The 10,321-nt window shown below is 35.5% G+C and overlaps 1 protein-coding gene across 1 annotated transcript; it reads left to right on the top strand.

Annotated features, from left to right (window-relative positions):
- Positions 1-31: 31 nt before the first annotated feature.
- RagC-D (Ras-related GTP binding C/D) lies at positions 32-10,002 on the top strand. Its single transcript, XM_019059170.2, has 8 exons — positions 32-187; positions 1,991-2,136; positions 3,128-3,356; positions 3,754-3,931; positions 5,336-5,472; positions 6,504-6,646; positions 7,462-7,610; positions 9,156-10,002. The coding sequence occupies exons 1-8, from the start codon at positions 185-187 to the stop codon at positions 9,290-9,292; spliced, it is 1,122 nt and encodes a 373-aa protein (XP_018914715.1). The 5' UTR covers positions 32-184; the 3' UTR covers positions 9,293-10,002.
- The last annotated feature ends 319 nt before the right edge of the window (positions 10,003-10,321 follow it).

Genomic DNA, 10,321 nt, shown 5'->3' with positions numbered 1-10,321 from the left:
TATCAAAGTGAGGTTATAAAATTTACACTATTATTGTGGCAAGTAGCAAGTAGCACTCTAGCACTTGAGAATTTAATTTCAGCTTAAAGTTTATGTATCACAAACTAAAATTTTATGAATGCTCTCCCCTATCCGTCATTATAGCACATTGTATTGCACTACTGAGTGAAAATATTTATCCATAATGGTGAGTCAAAGTGTCTCCGTTTTCTCAATTTTCTCCGTCCAAACTCAAGCCAGAGAAATTAACATCTCCTTTCGCTTCTTTCTCCATGGGTAACATGAAACTCGTTTTTCCTCCAGCCCACATATAAGATGGTTTACTTCAATACGGTCAGAGTTAACTGGACATTGAATTTAAACGCTTCACCGCAAGATGGTAGAAGATTCTCCTTCATGTTAAAACGCATTATTTTGGCCACAACAATTCGGAACAGCTTGTAACAGCACATTCTGTTGGATGCTCTCTACCACCTCCGTCACTCAAGACTCATTAGCTTTCAGCCAAGAGTTTGTCAGTTGTGCTTGGCACCGAATCTTCTTTTGACCGCTGACACTAACAGGGAGCTAACAGTATTAAGCCCGAAAGTCAAGTTTTTACATCCACTACTAATAGAGGTACTGCAAATTGAAAAACACAGCATATGACATCATCTATGGCATGCATACCATGATACCATCTACGCATACCACAATTTGAGAGGCTTGGGAGATAAGGGGTACAAGTGCAGTTTCTTAAAATTTGAGATCAGTGTTCCCGAGTGCTCCGTGTGCGAGATCCGTACGCTCTACCGCTCTCTGTGCTGCTATTGGCTGAGCATCATTCTGTGACGTCACGCGTACAGACTAAATAAGATAGGAAAGCGTTTTCCCATAAGGTTCTGGTCCGTACGCGGTCTGTGCCAGTATAGGGAATGACCGCGCGGTACGGATAAATCTGTACGCTTGGGATCACTGTTTGAGATATTAACGATTCCAAGTAAAACTAGTCTTTCAGCATATTCTGTGAAGAATTCGCTCCCAAATTCCAATTTCTAAACAGTTTGAACTTTCTTACCGCCATAAGGATCCATGTAATTTCGAAATTTCAAACACGCATTTCTCGAAATAGCAAAAGCTGAACTCATGTGCCTTGTCCTATAAGCCCCTCATTTCTTTTATCTTGGTTTCTTCTTTGTCTTAATTTGAGCAACCAGCTCATTTAAGCGTGTACCACCGATCGATTTTAGCAAGATGAAAGAAACCATGTTATGTGCTACCGCGGCAGATGACATCATAAGTTTTTTCATCTGGAATATCTCTGTCAACATTGGACGTAAAAATTTGAGGTTTAGACAGATCTCAATAGTAATTGCCATCCTGTAAGCTGAAACCATCATAACATGATTCTTCGATGAGCAAAACTGAGTCATTTCAGATTAAGGTGATTTGATGGTTGGCATTTTTTGTGTCAGAGCGACATGCGATATATCGCATCAATTCGTTCCATAATTTCAGCTACCAGTCATTTTTTCGAATTGTGAGTTTGCACTTCTGTTGTCATGACTTCATGAGACTAAAGAATTCATGTACCAAATTTGGCAATGAAATTCAACGTATTTAAGGCAGGGTTTTTTCAGAGGAAAAATATCGCATTCAAGTGCAGTTTCGATATCAGTATCGAATGGGATATTTTTCCTCTAAAAAAATCCTGCCTTTATTACGTTGAATTTCTTTGTCAAATTTGGTACATGAATTTTTTAGTCTCATGACAACAGAGGTGCAATCTCAAAATTAAAAAAAAATGACAAGTAGCTGAAATTATGGAACGAATTGAAGCGATATATCGCATGTCGCCCTGACGCAAAAAATGGCAACCGTCAAATCACCTCAACTCCTCAGTTCAGTTTAATTACAGTTTGTATCAATGTAACTAAATAGATTGAAACACATATTGAGGTGAATTTCCCTCGAAGAACAAATAATTTTTATTCCATTTGTTTGTTGACAGTCTTTTGATCAGGATGAAGAGGACCAATATGGACCAACTTATAATGTTGGATCTTTCTCCAAAGATTTTGGTTATTTTGACAATGATGAAGTTGGTACTGCTAGACCTGAGCAAAAGCCGAGAATTCTACTCATGGGACTGAGAAGGTTTAATTTTCCCTCATTTTTTTCAATTTCTTCTTTACTTAATTTAGAATCATTTAGTTCAGATGTATCTGTAAAGGGGATTAAGCCTAGACCCTGATCAGAGGTTAAGTCTATTGCGAGATAATGATCAGTGGTGTTCAAATCCAACAGACTCTATGCGCCTTAATATTCTTTGTCGACACCTAAATAAGTAAAATCCTAGCCCAAAGTTGGTGCCCTACTATTTAGGGAGAGTTAGCGGTGAAACCGCTGGAACTGGAGACAAACTTCTTTACTTGATACTAAAATCCATGAAAGTCCCATATAAAGGATTCAGTTAGATGTAGAAAAGCTAAAAAAATTGTCATTAGTCCCAAAAAACCTGATTCTAAAGTGCAAGAATACATCTGATACTAATCATTTATAATCTCACAAAAAAATCATTTTGGCTCCTAAAACAACTCTAATGGTCCCTAAATACTGGGGGCCCAACGGGGCTAGGTACTCTAATTTACTTTTTACTGCTGCCAAAAATTACTGTAGTTTTCACTTTTTTTTCTACCGCACCCACCAATTTCCAGGAAAATAGGATTTTCTAATTATAAGAGTTTTTTGGCACTCAAATAAAACATTTTTTGAAAAATTCTATTCTCAAAAAAGTTGATGGGTAAGGAGAAAGAATATAGTTGTAAGAGTACAGTTTTGGCTCCAATAGCAAAAATTACAAGGGAATAGCCCATTAGACACAGGTATAATAATTTCTCGATCTTTTTAGACGTAAAATAAACGGTTAATGTTAACGAGTTAATGGCGGGATTCTACCATTTGGTGGGAGTAGGTAAAAAACTGAGATCATTTTCAGACTTTTTCCGAAAAGTATGAATAAATAATTTCAAATCACCAGCTTTTTTCTTTTTGTCTAGACCTACGCGCAGAAGGAAGAGTACTGTGTTAAGCAGTAAATACTTAGGATGAATGACCTTAAATGTGTGTGTTTTTTTTGTTTTTTTAGGAGTGGCAAATCATCTATCCTCAAAGTTGTTTTTCAGAAAATGTCCCCCAATGAAACGCTTTTCCTGGAAAGCACGAATAAGATTGTCAAAGAAGATATCTCGAATTCCTCTTTTGTTCAGTTTCAAATCTGGGATTTTCCGGGGCAAATTAATTTTTTTGACCCGAGCCTAGATTTAGATAACATGTTTGGTGGATGTGGAGTCTTAGTATTCGTTATCGATGCCCAGGTAATCTAACATAATTTTTCTTCATCTAATTTGAATGTTGTTTTCCACTCATAAAAACATGAGTTCTGTATGAAAAGTGATGTCACAGAGGTAGAAATAATTTAAAAGTGACGCAATGCAACTGAAAATGAGTCTGCAATTCTGAAACTATCATAAATATTTATTTGGGACCTGTGAAGTCAATGCACATATTTTTAGCTTTTTCAAAGTTTTAGTCGTGTAAAAAAAGCTCAATATCTTATTTTAAGATTTTTGGCCTTAACTATATTAGATATTTAATAATCCTGCCAATGATCCTTTTAATATTTTGAGAGAAGCTTATGTAGTACTCGTTGCTTATAATGCTTATCGTGCTACTAAGATTAAATCTCAAACAGATTATAATGTTTTGTCTCAGGATGATCTGACTGAAGCATTAAACAAGCTACATATAACAGTCACAAAAGCTCACAAAATAAACCCGAACATCAAGTGTGAAGTTTTCATTCATAAAGTGGATGGCTTGACTGAGGACAACAAAATGGATGTCCAGAGGGACATCAATCAGCGTTCAAACGATGACCTACAAGATGCTGGTAATTTTCCATCATTTTCATATTTCATAGGGGCAAAACTCATCAAAATGACAGGAAAGACTACCAGAGATGGTGGAAAGTGTAGACAATATCTGCCTGTGGTAATAATATTAGCACTTGGAGAAATGCAATCTTTGGCTGTGTGAAAAATCAAAATTCTGATTTAGGCAGTATTGCTGTAGTCATTTTTATGTAACTTATGTGTGATTTTTCAAATGATCATAAGTATGCAGAAATTTTTTTTGGATCCTTATCTTTTAATCAAATGTTCAAGAAAGTGTCATAGAAGTATACCCTTCAAAAAAATGACAAAACTTGTTGGTGGATGGCCTTTCTTTGCTATTGAAAATTGGTGCTCACTGTTCTCTTTTCTAAGTTTTGAGAATAAAAATCAGTAATATTTTAGTGTTGTAAAGCTCTATTTTGATAGTTCAACTTTTCATCCGACAAAAATGGACGTGAAGTCTAATGGGGGAATTGAATGCAAAAAAATCTTACTCAATTACCATTGTCAGGTGATATTGTCACATTGACATCGGACATTGGCATTCAGATATTTCCACCAGCTTCTTGTTCATGAAGCTACAGCGTAATGTTGGTAAAAAAAACTCAAGTTTTTGTTCAACTTTTCATCCGATTGATGTGCTCTTGTGCCAGTATCACATGATTTGACTTTTCATCCTACAAAAGTGGAAGAAAAGTTGAACGAAAAATTTGACCGTATGAATGGGGTTTAAAAGCTTAGTGAGAAACACAGGTGTCATTCAGAATTTGAGGAATTCTCACTTTAAAATTCAGCAAGACCTGTAGAACGTAACTTGTAAGACAATAATTGCTGAAAGCATCTCCGATCAAACATCTAAGTTATGCAGTGCCTTCATTTAAACTTCCTGCTCAGAAACAAAACCATAATCTACTCGAATCAAATCGCAATTTCAACGTTTTCATGATTGTCTCCGCAGCATAGAAATATGACAACCTCAATATTGGATCTTTGGCTCTGCTTTCGCATGTTGTTTATATTTTGAACAGCACAGAGTGAGAAAGGAATATTGCTTATTAAGAAGCCTGCCGTAACCATTTTAGTGTACGATTTGATTCAAGTAAACTTTGGTTTTTCTTGTGAGCAGGAAATTTAAATTTTGTGTAACCAATGCTAATTAAAAACTTTAATATCTAGGTTGGGAATATACTTCAGTAACTTTCCTTTCGCAAATTGTGTTCTGTATGAGATTTTGAAGAGGGAACATATATATGAATGCTTAAATTCGTACCTGGTCCAGAGAAGTAATGAGAGATCATTATATGTGTCTATCAGAAATGAAGTGTGATGTCAAGTTATGTGAAGTGTGTGTGAGCGTAGTTTTGATACGTCTAACATATCTTTTGAAATATAACTTTCAGGAATAGACTCAATCCATTTAAGCTTCTACTTAACTTCAATTTATGACCATAGCATATTTGAAGCCTTCAGTAAAGTTGTGCAGAAATTAATACCTCAGTTACCAGCCTTAGAGAACCTTTTGAATATTTTAATTTCCGTAAGTAATTAATTTCGCATTTTGACAAATCATTTTACTTTTGGAGCAGATGTGTCTAATCAGCTCCGCGCATGTGTGTCTGTGCATATTTTTACTCAGCTCCAAATCATGGTGGAGCAGGAAACAAAGGCTTTGAATCTCAAAAAAAAAGTATAAGTGTAAGAAAAAAATGAATTAAGCCTGGACAATGTATTCGAACAATTTTTCATGGGTAAAAGTTGGTTAGATGAAATTTTAAGGGAAAAAAAGGAAATGATAAGCGACTGGTTGGCAAGTATTAGCAGTGATATGAAAAAAAATGCAAGATTATGGGTTATGTAGAAATGAATTAATTCACATGGTAGTGAAACATAACTACTAGATCTAGATCTGCCAATCACCAAACCAATTTTTCAAGTTGTGTAAGACTAATTTCTGAAATACTCTGTGAGCATAACTTTCCTGGGTCCAGTGAACCTGCTCAGAATACATGGCTGCATTATAAGAGTCTTTGACTCAATTTTTCTACTCTTATTTTATGCTAAAAAATCATTAGGGGAAAGGGAGGAGGAAATTTAATCAGATGTATTCATAGGAGAGGAGCCTGCCTAAATGCATTAAGGGAATTAAGAAAGAACCTGGTTGTTTTATAGATATATTTTATTTTGGAGGCTAGTTTAGAATAGATCTTATGATGAAAAGCTCCCATGAATGGAGAGCAAAGAAGTAAAAGGATACGACTCAACCTAGAGCAGATAGAGTTTTTCCTGAAGTTCTCATCCAGTAAGTAGAGTCGGAAATGCGGCATTGGCTCTGAACTGGTTTTCAATGGAGTCTTGAGCGAGTTATTTCCTCTCATATTTGTGCTTCCTGTGACCTCCAGTTTTTTCTATGCGTCTGTTTTTACATGTAGGTATGTCTTCTTTTGAAAGTTTCCAATGTTGATGGGTCTGTTTAAATATGAGCAATTCAGCCTCATCTTTCTAGAAAATTTGAGTTTAAATCCTTAAGTTCAGTATTTAATTGATCTTACTATCATTTTCTCTTTTCAGAACTCAGCTATAGAGAAGGCGTTTTTATTTGATGTAGTCTCAAAGATATATATTGCGACCGACTCCTCGCCGGTAGATATGCAAAGTTACCAACTTTGTTGTGATATGATAGATGTGGTAATTGACGTCTCAGGAATTTATGGGTTAGTTTTATTGTTATGCTTTTATTTCATTGCTTAGTTTTAAAAATCTTAGCTTTGATTAAATTGCAGCCTTCCCTCTTTGAAACAAGAAGACTGAAAGAATGAAGTTCTGAAGTTATTTTTTTGTCCCCGACCGAAACACCGAAGCTAACGGGTTTCAATTCGCCTTCTTCATGTTACTTTCAAGACTCTTTTAAATATCTTTGAAACTTATTGCTTTGTTCAAAGTAAGTAAATAACTTGTTTGGAAAGAAGAATTCGAAAAATAAAACCTTATTTACTTAAAAAAAATTGTGTTACCTTGTCAAGCGCTTGAAATTTACCGCTGAAATAATGTAATCTCTTTCCATTGTTCAATTAATTAAGTTTTTCCTCCTGGAAATTCGCCAATATTTTAATATTTTTTTTTTAATATGAGGAGACTTATTTATCTCCTCTATGCAGTCTCTTTCCCAATTCATGCTCCTTTGATTGCGCGAAACAAACTGATCAATCTTACACATAGAAGTCTCCGGTGCATCTCAAATAATTTGTCCCTTAGTGACCTCATATTTTCTATCGTTTTGGAATGCTCACATAAGCTCTATCTTCACATATGGCAACAAATAATAATTTGGTATCATACAGTTTCATTCTTGTGGAGGACTTTCTGATATTCCCATTAGAGACCATTGAAAGTTGACAAATTCCTTACAAAAAAGCATTGTTGGCTCTATCAAATTACCTTTTTTTCACTTTAAGAGACACTCTTATTTCCAATGATAGGTTCTTCAAAGTGAATAATTCTTTCGGTGAATTTTTGTTGTTGATTTCAGAGTTCAAGATGACTGTGATTCAACTGCCTTTGACAGTCAAAGTTTCAGCTTAATTAAGTTGAACAATAGCACCGTTTTGTACTTAAGAGAAGTGAGCACATGCTTAGCTTTAGTTTGCATCCTACGAGAAGACAACTTTGAAAAGCAAGGTAAATCATGATCTAATGGCGACCCTAATTCATTGATAAATCTCCTTTCTGTGCTGCAAGAAATGAAGCTAAGGAGTAGTGTTTTGCCTTCTCCCTAAAGTTTTAGGAGCCATCTTGGCGGGAAAGCCCAGTCTTTAGGAACCAATCACAATTTTTTAGGTGCCAAATTAATTTTTTGCATACGCATCATGGTGCGCATGAAATTGCAAGTTCGAAAAACTCGATGTGGCACATCAACTTTTTCAGGCGCCATGATGGCCTAGCTCCCCCAATTTTTAGGCACCGAAGCCGGATTTCCAAGCGTATTCAGCGCTTGAGGAAGGCAGAATACTGCTGAAGAGGAAAAGAAGACAACTTAAATGTCGGGAACCAAGTAGTTTTCTCTCTACTTGAAAGCACTCTTCCCCAGTAAACTAACATTCAAATCTGTCACAAATTTTTCTTTTGATCGTTTCAAAAGGAGTTGCAATGGACTACTAGACAAAGTGCGAGTTTAAGCATTTTGATATATGTATTCTTTCATCAAAATTTCACGTAGAGCACCATTTGTAGAACAAAAATTACTGAAAGTAACTCGTATCAAAAATATTAACATTTTTCAATGCATAAACTCAAACCTCCCCCTCCCAGAAAACCATTATCTACTTAAGTCAAATTGCATACTAAACGTTACTGTGACAGTCTTTGCAGTATGAAAATATGATGACCTCAATTACAGCGCTTTGGCTCGGCGATTGCATGTTGTTTTCAAGAAAGATAAGAACTCGCTTACTTAACCCTAGTCTGCCTGAGTGGGGTCAGATTGACCCCACAGGAGTTTCAACTCTTTGCCATTTCTCGTGGTGTGCACGAAATTTTTTGTCCTTCACAAATAGCTCTACAAAAACATCTAGGACACGATTTTGACAGGGAAAAAAAAAAAAAAATGTGCATGAGAGATCAAAAAATTCATGAGTACCCCCAGAAAGCCTGTGCGGGTCAGACATCCTTATAACATTTATTTTACCATTTAGCATCACAAAAGCTTACTTTGAAGGTGTATTCATTTTTCTCTTTTTAATTTTTTTCAGAAACTTATAAAACAAGCAAAATTTTTCAGATTTTTTTCGTTTTCAGTATTTAGTAGCCCTTTGCTTTTTTTTTCTCATGCTGAGAACAACATGGCAACATGTGTATGATAAAATGGTTGCATACCCTGCGCCGTGTTTTTTCAAACTTAGATATGCTTTATGGTTAAGGCCTGTAAGGTTATAACACTGATATTAACAAAAACATGAACTAATTGATTTTCAGCTGGGTCAAATTGACCCCGCTCAGGCTTTCTCGTTGGTTCAGAGGCTCAGGCAGACTAGGGTTAATACTTTACTCTCGGTCTGGGAATTTTGGAGTGGTCGACAACCACCAGGAAACGCACTTAAAGATGTGTTCTCACCACAATTAATTGGAGGCCTTTTGATGTATTTAAAAATTTAGGAGGAGATATTCAATTGTTGTTATCAATTGGTGTTTGCATCATTCTAATAATTTTCGTTTGGTTTTTTTCAGGTGTGATCGACTATAACTTTTTATGTTTCCGCAAAGCAATACAACAAGTCTTTGAACTTAGGAATAAGTCCCTTGCATCAGGTAGCCCCACAGATGATGCTCCACCTGTCACTAATTCTGATTCTCAACTCAATTGAGTTCTCTGTAGCGGAATTGAGTTTTCAAATCTCGCCCCAAAGATTTTATTTGTGTGCTATTTACAGCTCAGTCTTGCTTGTTAGGAATGTGCCAAAGACTTATACCATAGTGGAAGGCGAGACTTAAAAATTTGCTTTATTTCATGAGCTTTTCGTGCACTGTTCAGTGAGGCAGCTCGGAATTTTCACTTAAAGCAATTTTGGATGCAAGTTTTTTGTTTTATCAGTTATAAAATTTTGTAAACTTTTGAATGTCATCTTTCATCTCTGGTTAGGATAGTAAAAAGGAAAGGAAAGAATGAAAATCAAGCTGGGCCTTAGAAATTATTTTTTATAGGATAGTAAAAAGGAAAGGAAAGAATGAAAATCAAGCTGGGCCTTAGAAATTATTTTTTATAAATTCTGGTTGAATACATGTAGCAGTACTTTGTATGTATTTTTGTCAGATAAAGAGTGGCCGTAGCACAAACCGAGAGGTAGAGTAGTAGCTGTCGTTCAAAAATTCTGTCGCCTCAACAAATGTGTCCATCAAGTTCCATGTGAAAAATATTTTCTGCACGTCCTATAGTGAATAATGATTGTGCCCGGTGTATTTGCCATATTGTAAATATGTAGTTATGAACGTGTACAAAGAATGAACTTTCCATTGTTACAACTTACAAGAGGGCTTATATTTTTCTGTACATAAATAATAAATCTAATTTTTATTATTTTTGCATCCTTAATCAACAGGTATTTTTCTGAAATAATTGGAAAAATTTGGTTTTTCCTGTTTGCATACATGCAAACCAGCTTTGGCATCTTAGCATTAGCAAAAATCAGCCATTTGCGTAAAATTACATTTTTCTCAACACTAGATCTATTTTATTGTCAATATGAATTAGTCTCTGGCAGTATCACTCAAGGTTCATTTTTCAAGAAAAACGTCATGTTGAGGAGGTTCCCTTATTAACTGGTTTTATGGGCAAACAAATTTGGTCGGTGTGCACAGAACTGAAATCACCTTTAAAATTTTCGACCTTTCTTGGA

This window comes from Bemisia tabaci, chromosome 6, assembly GCF_918797505.1.
Source record: "Bemisia tabaci chromosome 6, PGI_BMITA_v3".
NCBI classification, from domain to species: domain Eukaryota; kingdom Metazoa; phylum Arthropoda; class Insecta; order Hemiptera; family Aleyrodidae; genus Bemisia; species Bemisia tabaci.
Note: the sequence above shows the minus strand (reverse complement) of the source record. Positions and strands in the feature narration are given on the sequence as shown.